The sequence below is a fragment of the Octodon degus genome, unplaced genomic scaffold (assembly GCF_000260255.1).
Source record: "Octodon degus isolate 3935 unplaced genomic scaffold, OctDeg1.0 scaffold00169, whole genome shotgun sequence".
NCBI classification, from domain to species: domain Eukaryota; kingdom Metazoa; phylum Chordata; class Mammalia; order Rodentia; family Octodontidae; genus Octodon; species Octodon degus.
Genome location: NW_004524745.1, coordinates 1878023 through 1894410, shown reverse-complemented (window position 1 = coordinate 1894410; position 16388 = coordinate 1878023). Strand labels below are relative to the sequence as shown.

The 16388-nt window shown below is 39.0% G+C and overlaps 2 protein-coding genes across 3 annotated transcripts in view; one reads left to right on the top strand and one right to left on the bottom strand.

The window, feature by feature from the left end:
- Ctnna1 (catenin alpha 1) overlaps nucleotides 1-16388 on the top strand; it is a 206210-nt gene that overhangs the window by 134867 nt on the left and 54955 nt on the right. The window lies entirely within an intron of this gene.
- On the bottom strand, nucleotides 6219-9510 carry Lrrtm2 (leucine rich repeat transmembrane neuronal 2). Of its 2 annotated transcripts, none has more exons than XM_004643249.1 (2): nucleotides 9053-9510; nucleotides 6219-8717 (listed from the first exon to the last, which is right to left on the bottom strand). In XM_004643249.1, the coding sequence occupies exons 1-2, from the start codon at nucleotides 9054-9056 to the stop codon at nucleotides 7171-7173; spliced, it is 1551 nt and encodes a 516-aa protein (XP_004643306.1). In that variant the 5' UTR covers nucleotides 9057-9510; the 3' UTR covers nucleotides 6219-7170. The 2 variants fall into 2 exon arrangements, with proteins under 2 accessions (XP_004643306.1, XP_004643307.1); XM_004643250.1 differs by having other exon boundaries at nucleotides 6793-8289; nucleotides 9053-9483.

Here is a 16388-nt window from a genome sequence, read left to right as displayed (position 1 = left end):
GCATGTGGCGCTGGGGGATCGAACCGTGGTCCCTGATGCTTTGCCAAGCTTGTTCTAAGTAGGTGCTTTAGACCACTGAGCCATCTCTCCAGCCCGGTAGTTGGTTTTGTTGTTGTTGATATTGTTGCTATTGTTTTTGGTACTGGGAATTGAACTCAGGGCCTTACACTTGCCAGGTAAGCACGGCACAGCTGAGCTAAATCTCTGGCCTAGCTAGTTTGCTTTCCTTCTTTCCCTGCAACAGTGGGGGTTGGATTCCAAGATATTATACATGATAGACAAACACTGTACCACTGAGCTACACCTTAGCCTGTGGAAGATATTTTTAATTTTAAATTGTACTTATAGTCTACAAGATAGATAATGTGGTAGATAGTTTCTGGGTATCCTGTGCATGTGTGAGAACAGTGTAATTTGGGATTCCATAAGGAGGGGGCATCATCTGTTTTTCTCCAAGACAGTGCTGATTAATTCTTACAGATTTTGTAGGCTACAGCTTTGGGTTGACACAGAAGTTAATGTTTCACAAAGCAAGCAGCATAGGCGTATAGGTTGCTTATCATTAGTTGACATGAAATACTAGTGTACTTGATCTACAAGACTTACTTAGAAGTATTGAGATTTTTTTCTTATTCTTCCAGCATTTTATAAATAATTTACAGGCTTTTGTACTTAAGCCTCTCTCTTAGAACAGATAAGCCAGTGTATTTTTATTAGATGAAAGCTGTTGGGTTGGTTTTTTGCATTGGCTACCAGGAACATCAGGGCTAAGTTGGTATGTACTAGAAAGGACTGTTACATTGTTCTACCAGGGCTTCCATACCTTTTATTTTGAATTATTAACCCTTTAAGGTCAAGTGAAATCTTTGAACATATACACAGTAATTTAAAGAGATTTTGCATTTTCTCAAACATACCCAGGATGAATGAATGAATTTCCTTCATTTGTCCAAATATGGTGGTGCTTACCTGTAACCCTAGCACTCTGGAGGCTGAGGCAGAAAGATCACAGTGAGTACAGGACCTGTCTGGGCTGCATACTAGAATGAGGCCAACCTAAGCTACATAATGAGACCCTGTCTCAAAGAGAGAATCCTAGCATTGGCTGAGCATGGTGGTATTAACCTGTAGCACCGGCATTCTGGGAGTTGGAGGCAAGAAAAGCATAAATTCAATTCTAGTTGGGGCAGTTTAGAGACTTAGTGAAACTGTCTTGAAGTTTTTAAAAAGGCTGGGAACCTAGCTTAATGCAAAGGCCCTGGGTTTAATCCCTAGTACCATTGGGGGGTGGGGGGGGTTCCCTCTATTGGATATTTTATTTTTAATAGAGGCAAGGTCTTGCTGTGTAGTTCATTCAGGCTGGCATGGAGCTATGTAGCCCAGGCTGGCCTGAGTGCTGGGATTAGAGAGGTACACCAACATGCTTGACTTTCTTTCTTTCCTTTTTTTTTTGAGGTAAGGTTCTACTTTTTTGACCAGGCTAGTCAGAAACTTCTGGGACTCAAGTAATCTTCCTTTGCCTCAGTTTCCCAAGAGCTGGGATTTCACATTGCTCCTGGCTTTTTTTTTTTTTTTAAGGTATATGTGTATATTTTTATTATACAGGAGTGTTGAGGAAATGAACCCAAGGTCTTCCATATACTAAGCTAGTATTCTACCACTGAGCTATATCACCTTGCAGAATTTTTATTCATCAAAAGCGTTCTTCTATTCCTCATGATAATGAATAGGTGAGCTTTAAATATACATGAGTTAAATTTCTGCCAGATTTTTTTTTCTTCAAAAAATTTTGTGATTATTTGTACAAGTAACAAATTAGTCTAAATTACTCATTAAGACAGAGTAATTTTGCCCCAGTTGTGAATGGGTGTTTAGTAAAGTTCATATTTAATTGTGACTTTTGTATCTCTTACCCATGGTTCTCAGTGACATCTCATTAGAGCTGTAAAAAGACTGGAAATTTTCTCAAAGGCTGCAGTTTTAAATCTGGTGCCCAGCTGGGTGTGGTGGCGCTTGCCGGTAATTCCAGCACTCAACAGGCTGAGGCAGGAGAATCACTGAAAATTCAAGGATAGTATATAGAGTATGACGCTGCAAAAAAAAAAAAAAAAAAAAAGTGGTACCCAAATAAGTATGATGAGTCATAGGCCTCTGCCAATCAGAGTTCTTGTTTATGCTGAAATTATAGCTCTGGCCCTTACCTCTTCTTTTCTTCCTTTGTAAAAGTATCCAACTGTTCTATGTATTTAAAGAAAGGGTGAAAAAAATCTCCTTAAATAGACCTCCTAGAAATCTATTATGTAATTTGGGTGGGAATCTAAGACTGCTGTAGACATACAGGCAAAATTAATTAACTGATAAATCAGGTGTAGTTTTACATGGTATTTTTCAAGATTAAAATGTATGAAAATTATGTTAAGTCCTAATTTTAATTTCATAATGCATTGGAATTTCCTTTTATGCAACTTAAAACTACCACTACCTTTGCCCTGTAGTGCAAACTGAGTTTGACAGTAAAATTGTGTGCTGTGCTTTCTGCCTCTGTATTAGTTATAGCTGAAGTTCCTCATGTGAGAGCTTTCTTAGTCTTTCTGATCCCTCTATCCCTGAGTGTTGGGAAAATGTTGGCCTTGTTCATTCCTCTGTCTGGTCCCAGAGTACTGCTGTGCAGAATGCAGGAAGGAAATCCTGGCAAGTATGGCAGACTCTTGGCAGTCACCTCCTGTAAGTTGGGGCAGTTTCTGTCTCAGTGCTGCCCAGACATAGCTTCTTGTGTGAAGGTATTTTATCTCTGTCAGCTGAAGAATACTAGTTAAAATCTTTTGTTTTCCTGTCCGTACCCACTGAGTTGGCATTTAAGGTAGAGTAGGTCATATAGGGCACCTGTTGGTCCCAGCATAGTTCAGCATCTGTTGACTTCCCAGGAGTGGTGTGTCAGATGCTGCTGTTTGCTGGGTACGTGCAACTGGGTGGCAGGCTATAGTGGCAGTTAGTTGTGCATGAAGACTGAGAGAGGAGAGGAGTAACCATTTCCAGGGCCTGTGAGCCCTACTTTCTGTCCGCTTGTGAAGGCTTGTGACACATAACTTCTTACTGTTAAGAGGTGGCCCCCACCACCACTTTTTCAGCCTACTGTTACCTCTGAATAAACATAGATGACCAACCGCCCTCTTTCAATAGATACATTTGACACTGTAGAGGAACACAACACAAAAACATTTAAGGTTTGTCTGTCACAAATGGTTTTTCAGTTTTCATACGCCAGCATTGATAGGTTATTGGGGAAGAGGAAAAAAAGAGACATTCACTTTTTTACAGTATACACAATTTTAATAACAAAACTTTCCTGTACACTGTACTTAATGTTACCCACCCGTGACATCCCCCAGTAGTATTTTCTTCCCACCCCTAACCCATGTGGCACCCCCCCCCATGGCTCTTGAAGGCGATTGAACACAATGTGTTTGGACTGTACTTGGAGTTTCAAGTCTCAAGTTGATAGGTTCACCAAACATTCCATTTATTAGACTTTTTGAAAAAAAAAAATAAGAAAGGTTAGTTGACGGAGTTGCAGAGGTTTCTAGATGTTTGCAGTAGCAGAATGAAAGCTTAAACAGTCATTTTCTGTTTGTATTTGGCCTTATTCAAGTATTATGAATTTGCCCACGATTAGTGAAAAATTATTAATTATGCTTGGATGACCTTCTTTGTCTTTTTCAGGCTCAAGCACTTTAACCAACAGGGTATGTCCCCAAACAAATTTTCCAGATAGGTCTGTCACTGTATTCTGTATTAGGAACATGATCATGTAATTCAGCTGTTAGAAATATTCTTTGAAGAATATAGATATATATTTTTTACTAATTATATACTTCAGAGAGAGAGAAAGAGAGAATAGGGACTTTATAGCTATAATCCCCTGATAGCTGTTTGTAGGAAGTATGCTTTATGAAAATGATATCTATGTTCTGTATTTTGAGATTCAGACCTAATGCTACATAGGGCTCATTTTTATTGGGAAGATGGAGTTTAGCACTTGGTAACTCGCATTAAAATAAGCAGATGCATTTTAATAATTAGTGAAGTTGGGAAGTTCAGGCAGTCCCATTCATTGAATTGGTGCAGAAATCAACTAAGGCACATTAAGAAATTACATGTGTTAGTACAGATTTTTGGCTTAAAAATTAGTATCTTTGTGTTTTGATGCTGGTAGTAATTCAGAATTATTTGCAGATTTGGAAATTTATAAGCCCACTCTCCTTCCAGAAAGGTGAGAAATCCCTGACAAGCTACAAAAATGAGTAGAAACAACTGCAAACTGTTTCTTGGTTCTTAGGTGGATAAGGTGTCATAGTCATCTGTAGCTTTCTGTGTTCCCAAAAAAGTGGTTATTTCTCTGCTTCTTGGTAGTCATTTTCCTCTAACCTTGAAAATGGAGATGGTAATGACAAAGAGTATAAAACACAACTATAAAAACAAAAACAAAAAAAAACCCTGACATGGTAACCAGGATCTGCAGTACTCTGTGAAGCTTTTCTACGCTGGCCAGTTGGTAAAGAGAGCACAGATGACTAACAGTCTCATTTTAAAACCTGTGCTGATACTGAAATACAAATGGGCAACAATTAAATGGAACCCTGCCTTCTAGAGGCAGTTAATATGTAATTTGTCTTTAAATGAGAAAGGAAAATACCTGTTTGGCACTGTTATTCACTTTTCTCAGTGGGCATTATGAAAAACGTGGAGGGCAACAAAAATCAGTTATCAGCTGAAAAGTATGCCTCAGTGGCCTTGACAGTACTGTTTCCTCTGAATTACTAAATGGCTTGTTTTTTCCACATACATTGAGGATTTTGCCAATTGATGGTCCATTTTACTGTGTCCTTTAGGATTAATATAGGGATTACCATTTTATATTTCTTACCCTTCTACTCATAGTTTGAAATGATGGAAATACTCCTGCTATCTTTCAGGGCTGATGGAACCTTGTGTGCTCCAAGGTGTGTTGTGAACCAGCTGTCTCTCACCTGACAAATGGCTCTGGCCACCTTGATAAATGGGTTGGTCAATTTTAGCCTATGGAGCTCTCATTTGTAACAGGGGCTTCTAAGCTGTCCCTTTGTAGGGAAGTATTGCACTGCGTGCACTCTGTGCCAGAAAATCTGCCTCTGCCCAGGCAAGCCCAAAGTCTGTTATAACGAGATGAAATGGCACCACCTAAGCAAATTGAGCTGGGCTGAAGCTTTGCCAAACTAATCTACCTACATTAAAAAAAAAAGTAGAGCATATTTTCACTGTACCGAGATACATTATCTTTGAAATATAAGTACCCTTTGCAGAATTAAATGAGAAACTCATAGTTAAATCTTACGGGTTAAACTGTAGACGTAATATGTTTTCAGTTCAATCTTGGGAAAGAAAATATGCCTTGAATAGAAGGATAGAAATTGTCACACATGTTAAGGAAAAGATTTCTCTCTGTCTCTCTTTCCTCCCTTCCTCTCTCCTCTGAGGATTTGTCTTTTCACATACAATGACAGTTGCAAAAAAGCCCACTTTCTCCTCCTAAAATCAAGTTAGTGCTCTATTTTTAGTTTTTCACATACACAGAACCTTCTCAATAGAAAAATTGTGTGAATTGATGTTACATCGAAATCTCAAATGTCATAGTTTGCCCATAAAAATCATAGAAATTGAATACTTGTGATACTTTTCTTCATGAAAATGTGGCATTGTTACCATTTATTATTATGGAATGTTTATATTTACACAGGAGAACCTCCCCCTCTTCCTGTTTCAGCACAGGTCCCAGAGCTTAGCCCTGTTTGTGCAGATTGCGTATGATCATTCTTTTCTGCTTAATAACTTCAGCTAACTGGAGTCAGTTTTCAAAAATCTTTCTCTGCTCTTCATCCTCTTAACCTTCATGCTGCCTTTCATTTACTGCTGTGTAGCATAGGCATGTTGAATATTCTGCCATAAGATTCACTTCATTAATATGTTGTTTTCTCTCTTAGAAGGAACCATACAATGAGAATGGGTATCCTTATTAAAAGGTCAAAATTTAGCATATAATATTTAGAAAATGATTCCTTCATGGTTCTTTTATACTGTAACAATAATCAAGATTGTGCTGGTTGCTAGCAAGTTTTTAATTTGGCTTTTTGAAGGTAAAGATTTAAAAATCAGGAAAAAGCAGAAGAAAGTGGTTTAACCCTTTTGTCAAGGCAGTCTTTGATCTATCATGACTAGGTTGGGAAGGAAGAGAGTTTGCAAACTGAAAGGAAGAGAGCAATATTGTTAAACTGGCTCGTTTTATCTTTTCTCTCCCAGATAAGTTTTAATTTTTTCCACATATAAATGTAAATATGAGTTAGTAAATTAATTAGTAAAATGGTCATTTAATACTAGTTTAAAATAGTATAAATGCCACAGAACATTTCCATTATGTGTCAAATTAGAGATGTATGATAAGTTAATGTAATTATTTAGTATTGATTTCATTGTAATGAGATTTTTTTTAAACAATCTCTTATTCATTGTTTAAATATATTAAATAGTCTCAGCTTATCAGAGTTACATAAAGGCAGCTGATTTCATGATTTGGACTTTGATAATGTCTACTAAACCAGGAAGAAATCTGGAGAAAAGTGTTCAGTATTTACCAGTCTCTAGCATACATACAATTCTGCTTCTTACACTGGCATTATTGTAGATTTGAGTACATACCATGTTATACAAGAGAACTTTGCAGCAAGCCAGTGTGTTATGTGAGATGGAGAGCAGTGATCAAACAGGTATGGATCCATATCTGTTTCTGTTCAATAGCTTCTTTCCCAACTATTTTCATTAGAAAATAATAGCCAATGGAGACCTTAGTGTAAATGTTTGCACACAATAGTACATAATTACATACATGAAATGTCTTATTGTGAAGCATTTTAGATTTTCCAACAAGAGTGCAAGTTAATATGAGCAATGCTTCATTAAACACTTAAAATATGGTTTCATTAAAAAATTAAAAATACTTCAACACTTCAAAAACTAAGTCTCCACTTGGTTTGGAAAATTAGGCTTAATGTCACCATTGGTAAAAATTAGATATGTATTTAGCCCCTACTATGTAAAATAGATTACTTATCTGATGTGATTTTTGATGATGTGTAGATATTATACTTCACATTCTTTGTATGGCAGCTGCTGACACTTGCACTGTCCATAACCATTAATGATGATGAAGGGTCCTTCATGGGTGGGTTCATACTCATTATACGGTCCTTGGTCTGACATGTTTGACATATGGAGTCGTGTTTGGGATCGGAGCTGCCTGTGGTTCTGAATCATTGAGCATTGCCTAATTCTTCTTAAAGTAGGAGGGCAGCACTTCCTGGAGATGAACACTATAAAAATAATAAAAAAGAAAGAAAACAATAAAGCCATTGTTCCTGTAATTACCCGCTGAGTAAAGATGGCATTGTCTGGTTCAGGAAAGTGTTCCTCTGTAGTAACTGCTATGCCTGCAGTAGTTGGGATTTCTTTGTCTCCGAGATGGTAACTTGATGAGCTTATTCTTTTTGTATATTCAGTTGTTGGATCTCTGTAAGTTGTAGCCATGGGAGTGACAGTGGTGGATAAGTTCCAGCAGAGCTGAAATCCATGGACTGCATCTAGGATATCCTCTCCTTGGGTGTGGTCAGGGCTGTGACATAGGATGGAATGTTCCCACCGACCTTGGAAACTGCCCAGCCAGGAGGCAAGAGCACATATTCGTGGGCTGCATTCCCACAGATTGCCAGAGAGGCCAACGGTTGTGAGGGATTTCAGGGAGTTTAAGATCTTGGAATCAAGACTATTTAACTTGTTGTTATCCATGAGGAGTATTTTAAGATTAGGCATCGTTTCAAATACTGTCAAGTCAATGGCTTTGATTTCATTTCCAGTCAGGTCTAGCTTTTCTAAAGTGCTCCAGGTCCATTCCATCCCACATGTCAAGTTGCTAATTTTGTTCCATTGTAAGAAGAGCATGTGCAGATTGCTTAGCCGGAGGAAATGAGCAAAATTAATCTTCGTCAGCTGGTTGTGCTCTAGGTGAAGCTCTCTCAGTTTGATTAATCCTGCAAATCCATTGCGAGCCAAACTTCGCAAACGGTTTGTGCTCAAATCCAGAAACTCCAGACTACGACAGTCCCAGAACAGGCGTACTGGGATAGTCCGCAGGGAGTTGGAACGTAAATGCAAGGTCTGCAGCTTCCGAAGGCCATAGAAGAGTTCTGGATGCAGAGATGACAGCTGATTAAAAGACAGGTCCAAATTTTGCAGGTTAATCAGTTGGGTAAAAGTTGTGTTTGGCAAGTAAAATATTTTGTTGGAACTTAAGATTAATTCCTTAAGTTTATATAGTCCTTGGAAAGCATCTTCTTTTACCGTTGAAATTTGATTGTGATCTAAGTGGAGCCAGGTAAGTTGACTGAAGCTGACAAATTGATCTCTTTCAAGCTCTGTGATGTGATTGTGCCTCAGGGACAGGCCCAGAGAACCCTTGTCTGTGGCGTTTGGCACTGAGTGGAAGCCCTGAGAGTCGCAGTAGAATAGCAGCTTCTCGCAGCGGCATTTGGGTGGACACGCCATACCCAGGGCAGGCAGCATTTTTAAAACCATACTCATTGCATATATTGCTGCCAGCATAGGGGCCCCTAATGGCCACTTGAAATGTAAGCCTGCAGAATATAATTTAAGGAAAACAAGAAGATAGGATATTTTTCAGCAGAACATATGGGCTGTTAAACACAACATAACATTATGGTGAAAGATTTCACTGCAATATTTAACTTTTCATTTACTGCAGAAAAATTAACCGTGTTATCATTTCTGGAACACAACTCAAAACCATTTAAAAAGATTAAACATATTCCTGTCATCAGCAATATATGCATTTACCTAAACCTCTCAAACACAAAAATGTGACAGTGATTTCAAAATATGAATTCTGTGGCTTATTTTTAAAGCGTGATTCCTTGTTTACTATACAAATCATATAAATTCATGGACTTACCCATTCTTCTGAGCACATTGGAGGCTGCATTCAGTCGAGGTCGTCAGACTCAACGCAGTGAGTCTGTGAAAGGCTCTAACGTGCAGGAGCCTCTGACCGGTTTTCTGTTCCGTGTCCCCAGCTTTCCTACTAAAATTGACTTTGTCAGAGTGAGTTGTTTTTTCCTTAAGATATTCCTCTGGAAAGCATTAGTTTCATTTTTTCTGATGCTCTGATCTTCTAAATAGATTTTCAGTATCAGTTACAAATTTTCTCCTCCTCTAACTGCTGCTGGTCATCAAAGCTTCAGTCTCTTCTCTCCGCAGCCGTTAGTTCTCTTGGTCTTAACTTGTTGATGGCAGATGGGCGGCTTGTTGCAGAGAAGAGCTCCTGGAGCAGCATGAGTGCATTTACTGAAAAGCCTTTCCGAGAAACGGCACAAGAATGGATTTGCTTATGTGCTGCGACCACACAGAACTGTATATAGGCTGACGTCACCGGGTGACGTGTCTTTTGTTTGGGTTTTCCAGAAGCTTTACTGTTAAAAAAGCACAGTGCTTTTTAACAGTATTGGGGTCTTTGCAACACTCCCCCCTTCCCCTGATTACAATAAAGCGAGAAAGAAGATCTCCTGACTTAACATGGTATTCCTTCAGTGTAGGAAGCAGCAGTGAGGTTGTAATAAAGGCTGCATTCAAGAAGACCCGTCTGAACAGTGAGTTGGGCTAGCAGAGTGATGATTTTTAATGTGTGTGGGAGCCAGTGTTAGACTGCCGATTCTGCATAGATAGATCATCTAAATGGGCAGAAGCCTACACGATTGATTTATGAAGTGCTGATTTAATACCAGCCTGTGCAATGTAGTGGTGCTTCTCTGGTAGTTTGAAAAGCTACTCAATTGCTGTGTTCTCATGCTTGGTAGAAATCAAAGTAAATACGGATTATTAGATGTGTTGGTAAACCAAGTAAGCTTCACTCCTTTGTCTTTATGAGCATAACATCTTAAACCAAGAATAAAAGGGGGGCGGGGCGGGATGGAGGGAGAGCCCCCAAAACAGTATTTTGTCTTTTTTTTTTTCCCCTTGGAGGAATTTCAGTAGAACTTTAGTTGAAAATATTTTTTCTTCTCTATTCAATCTTAAAATAATGGTTTATATCATGCTAATTGAAAAATAATGACAAGTTGATTTTTAGATGCTTTGCTAGGAGAAAAGCACAGATAAAAGTCATTTAGATACACATGACCCAAGTGTTAGCAGTGGAGCAGAGATGATTTCAGGCAAACGCAGTGTGGCTATATTCTGGTCCCTTTTATTTACCTCAGTATCTCCTCTACTCCTTAACTGAAAACCTTAGCTGATGCCAAGTTGAGGGGTTGTGGCACTGAAATAATACAGCACTTGCAAACTCGCTCCTAGTGGCAGACTTAAGAACTGACTTTGAATCTCATACTAGCAGTTTTTGTAATTTATAATAAATATAAAAGGTCACTAATACCTTGGAATGAGATTTTCACATTGTCTTGTTTTGCATGACCTAACTTAAGCTTCTCCCTCTTGGGTTATATCGTTACTTAGTAGACCTTGGATAGGAATATACAGCTTGATATGATATTTTACGAAATGTAGAATATGTTTCTAGCATTAGTCAGTGTCACTCTTGTGGTTTTAAGGCCTTTTGTTCATCTTGCCTTATTGATTTGATCCTGTATACCTATGTTTCTCCATACCATTGTCACTTATCCTAATTATTCTTGTCTCAGACCCAGGGCAGAAATCCCAAAAACTACAGATGGTATCTGGGAAATAACATATTGGACTATTTGCTTCTGAGGGCTTCATTACACCAGATAACTCTAGATGTCATTATTTTAAGCTTGGAGTGGTAGTGCAAGGCTGAGACAGGAGATTACAAATTTGAGGCTAGCCTGGACAGCATAGCAAGACCCTACCTCAGAATAAAACAGAAAGGGCTGGGGATGTAGCTCAGTGATAAAGTACTTGTCTCGTATGTGCAACACCATGGGTTTAATCCCCTACATGCCTCTATACATAAAGTATTTACCTAAAGGGGTAAAAGTGTTGTTTTGGCAGGCTCAGTTTCCTTCCTTAGGACCATGTGTAAAGGTGCTGTGCAAACTCCAGTAATTTTAAATTCTCCTAAAACTAACCTCAAGATGAGCTTAAAGGTACATGGGATTTATTGGAAGAAATGTCTGAGAAGTATAAGGAAAAGAGAAAGTAGGGAATATCTGAGGTCCATGTATGTTCTGCTCACAAGGCATGTGTGATACTGTAAAAGGGGAAGAGAAGGCAAGAAAATTATAGACCTGGACATTCTCAAAGTATAATGCTGTTCTTAGTTAGTGTCACTGGCTGCAGAAGTCCTGAAGCAAAATTGCCTGTAAGAGTCAACCCTTTGCAATGCAGTTGCCAAATGAAATTCCCTCTAATAACTGCTTACTTACTTAGGAATAACCCTGCACTGGTGCTCCCACTGTGTTCTTTGTGGTGCTGGTTTAGGAAGGGAAGGAGTAACATTTTGTTTTAGATCCCAATGATGCCACTGTCCTACTGACCTTGATCCCTCCTAAGTTTTCCTCTGTAAGCCAGATACTAATTTTAGGGAGGAGGGGGTTGTTGAGACAAGGTCTTAATATTTACTTTAGGCCAGCCTTGACCTCACTGTGTAGCCCCAGCTAGCCTCCTGTTTCAGCCTCCCAAGTGTTGGGACTACACATATATAATCCCCCCCGAAAAAAAGAAAAAACTAGGCCAGATAGTCTTAACCTGGGTACATTGATGGGCTTGTGAAATTTTGTTGCTTGTTCATTGTTCTGTGAATTAGGCTTAAGCAGATTCCTACAGGGTCTATAACCCTGGGTTTCACTACTCTGTAGGCACTTGCTCTAAATCGATGGATATCTGTGTCTTGTATGATGGTTTATTTTATTTTTTTAAATCATAAAGAAGCCCTTGCGATGTTGTAAATAGTTTATTGACGATAGCCACTCTCTAGTGAAAAAACACTTTGCAGTGCAGTTGCCAAATGAAATTCTTCCCTCTAATAACTGCTTTGCTTCCATGGGAAGAAAAGCATGAGGCAATTACATTGGACTCACTACAATTAGGAATACTTGTAGATGAAAATTTAAAAGGAAAAGCATCACTTCTTTGAACTCTTAGTTCCTTTCTGCTTTGTAATCTGCTATGCCTACCTCTTTTATACTAATAAATGGAAATTACTTAGATTGTATTATTGCAGGGCTAGTATAATGGATTTGGAGGTAGGGAAAATTGCCTAGAGAAGTAATAGAAAGTTACCATCTTTATCATCATCTGTGTCTTTGAATTAAGATGTTGATACCTGTTGTACACCTTACTGGAAGACGACTTGACAAGGCTTGAGGGTGGAGTTGGGTAAGACTCCTCTTCCAGGACAGCTGATTCTGTCCTGATGCTTGTTCCACCTATCTGTACAGTTTCTGCCTGTTTGCCTATCTGCCTGCTATCCGCCTGTGTAATGACTCTGATTTTGCTTTGTATGGTTGTACTCTGATTTATTCAGCATAAGTTTTTGAGCCTTTTGGTTTTTTCAGACAGCATGAAATAAATATCTTTTTAACATCTTTTATCCTTAGGAAAGTTTATATGTAAGATAAAGTTCCAGCAATGAAATCACTCGGTTATAGGGTGTATCGTTTAAAATGATAAACATTGCCTTCCAGAAAATTTTAGTATATTTTCTTCCCCCTGACCCCACTCTGTACTTATTCACTCCTCCCTGCCATTAATACAATGTAGGACACCATCAGATATAAAAATACCTACAAAGCTGGGTTGGGGGAGTAGCTCAGCAGTCTAAGCATCTGCCTGGCAAGGTCAGGAACCCAGGTTTGATGCCCAGCCAGACCCTGTACCAAATAAATAAAACTTTTTTGTTTTTGCTTTTGTTTTAATGTATTTGGTACAGGGTCTCAGTATGCAGCTCAGACTCGTAGTGATTCTCCTGTTTTCAGTCTCTCCAGTGCTGGGATTACAGGCATGCACCACCATGTCCAGACTTGGGGCTCGCTTAGAGGGCATGTGTTATGGGGGATCGTGAGGGGGGGATCGAACCCCAGTCTCTGCACTTGCCTAAGTAGGCAGTTAGTCCGCTGAGCTATCTTGCCAGCCCAGATAAAAGATTTTCTAAAAAATTACAAATCTGATAGATCAAAAAACACTCTCTGATTTGTCCTTTTAAGATGAGTGAGATTCAGCATTTTATATAGATATTGTCATTTTCTTAAAGATTCATATATTTTTGCTGTGTGAGAAATAAACTTTGAGGGCCAGCCAAATAGCTTGGCTGATTAAAGCACCTGCAAGCAGGCACAGAGGCCAGGGGTTCAATTCCCAGGCCTGCTGTGCCGGCCCCACCCCTGGGGTGCACTGAGATGGCAATTGAGACTGGGCGTGGTGATACATGCCTGTAATCATTCCCAGCACTTGGGAGGCTGTGAACAGGAGAATCACTATGAGTCCAATCTAGTAGTGAGACCTTGAACACCCTGTAGACCCTTCCCAAAAATACAGGAAAAAAAATTAAATTTGATATACATTTTACAAGTAGTTCATGTTATTGTTGAACGGTTCTGTGATTTCGGATAAGAGTTGCACTTTTCATCTAAGAAAATACCCAAGCTATAACATTCATTTTTGAGGTCTCTGTGAGGTAAAGTAGAAGGGAAAGAGGTGGTATTTATGTAATATTAGAATGCCCTGTCTATTTAAAAACAAATTGAAATAGGTAACATTAGGGACACCAGAATCTGTTCTGCTTTTTGTAGTTCAAGGATAAGGTTCATTTTAAAAGAAATTGGAGAGCTATAGTCTAAATAACTATTATATTTTAAGATTAAGATACTAATTTTTACCAGAGCTCCCAATGACTTGCATAAATATTCAGCTTGCAGGGAGCACCTGTCTTTCTGTGAAAGAGGCACAACAGCCAGAGTGAAGTTGCTTCTCATATTCATCAAATGTATATATCGTGCACTACAATGTATTGTTACCCAGCCCAAACCAAGTCTTTTGTCCCCCTTTAAAAAAGACATGGCTTCTTTCATAGATTTTCCAAAATTTTCTTGATTCTCATTAAAGTCTTTACTCTTCCTCTGAAGTCTTCTCTAGCTCTTCATTAGCTTCAGTGCCACCTCTTTTCTGAAGTTCTACACCCTTTGCTTAGCTCAAGCTCCTTACTGTGTTGACAGTCTCCTTACTTCCCTTTTATACCCGGAGGTGAGGATGCTGCTCTGTTGTTTCCTGGGGTGGAGGCTTCAGGTGCTCTTTCTGACTCAGAGGAGTGTGTATGTGTGCGCGCATGTGCACGCACTCACTGGAACGGAACTTGTGGCCTTTGTACTGAGCTCCATCTCCAGCCATTTTTGTGTTTTTATTTTGAGACATGTTCTCATTAAGTTGCTAAATTGCCCAGGCTGGCCCAACCTTGCACCTGCCTTGGCATCCCATAGTGTTGAATTTATAGGCATGAGCCACCATACCTTGCAAAGACTCAGGTCTTGTAAAATGCTAGTTTAATTTTAATTTTTCTGATGGCTAATAAAGTCATTGTATATAATTATAGACTTTCCTGTGAATTTAAAGGAGACTTGCTGTCATTGTTTTTAAATGTTTAAGTGTTAAAACATTGGAGTTAACTCTCTTGCCCTATCTTCTCCAGCCTTACTCCAGATTAAAATAAGAATAGAAAACAGTATTTGGTGTTATTTGAAGTTTTACATGTGACTTTTAAATATATCCCTAATTGACTGCCAGTTCCTCATTTATCTATGTCTAATTGGAAACAAAGGCAAAAGGTAATTATCTTAAAGTGTGATTTGAGGAGGAGGGCTATGTGGGAGTACTCCAGTGAAGCGCTCTACTTGAGCTTACTGTGGTCAGTGGAAGCTTCCAGAAAGAATTGAAAGCTCATTGAAAGGGTAGGAGTTAGAGGTACATCAGACAGAAGAGAGACAGAAGAGGCAGAGATAGGACATGCATAACGTATGGGTACCCAGTATGCATGTGGATGATTCTCAGCATGGAAGATGGCAGAGTGACCATTTTCATTAGAATTGGAATAGCTGTGTTCTCTCAGAGTTAAAGAGAAGGAAGCTGTTAACAGAAAAGCTCTGAAGAGATCAAATATATCTCATCAATTTGAGTATCCCCTGCCCCCAAGCATGGTCAAATGTTTAGTATTCACAGTTACATTGATCAGTTTTTGACAGGTTCACTAGAAACCTTTGTCACATTTAGGATTTTAAAAATCTTATTTAATTTTGGTGGAACCGGGGATTAAACGCAGGCCCTTGCGCAAGCGCTTATTCTACTGAACTATCTCCCCAGCCCCAATTTTATTTTATTATTAATTTTTTGAATTTTAGGGAAGGGTCTATAGGGTGTTCAGGGTCTCACTACTAGATTGGACTCATAGTCATCCGCCTGTTTACAGCCTCCCAAGAGCTGGGATTACAGGCGTGCGCCACCATGCCCAGTCTCATTTGTGCCCAGTCTCAATTGCCATCTCAGTGTGCCCTGGGGGCGGGGCCAACATGGCAGGCCCAGGGATCAAATAAGCCCCTGTCCCTGCCTGCAGGTGCTTTAATCAGCTGAGCTATTTGGCCAACCCTCATTTAGGAATTAAAATGCCTCCAGCAATACCATGAGCTCCCGCACTCCATTACATATTTGTCCTATCCTGTACAAGGGTTAGAGTTGAAGCAGTATGATATCTTTACTGTTTAAGTTTTGCCTACTGTTGATTCCTGTTACTTTATTATTAACTTTTCAGGCCCTGCATGATAAAGGCGATTATTCTGAATTACTTTACCTCACTATATAAACTCTATAAAGGTGTTACAGCTATTGTCCATTCCAAGGATTAAGTTCAGTTAAGAATTTGTCTAGATAAACAGCACTGGAGGAGAATGTAGTTTTCATGCTTACATTACACATGGCTTTCATTGCTCTTCAGTATGTCATAGCTGTGTTGCTAGAGGCTGATTGAGCTAATAGCCTCTGCTTCTCAGCTCAGCTGATGTTTATTTACTGAAGAGACGCTTCATGTTAAAGCCTTAAGCAACCCTTGTCTTTTTTTTAAGAAAGCCCTTTGCCACTGGTAAGCAGAGATACACATAAATCAAAATTAACTGAATCTAGGTGGCTCAGGAGTTAAAGTTTCTCACAGCTTCGAGTAATAGTAACACAAGTTGAGTATCCATAATTTGAAAATCCCAAATCTAAAATACTCTGAAATCCAAAACTTTAATCTAAAACTTTGTGTAAAAAATGTCTGTATACTAATATTAAAA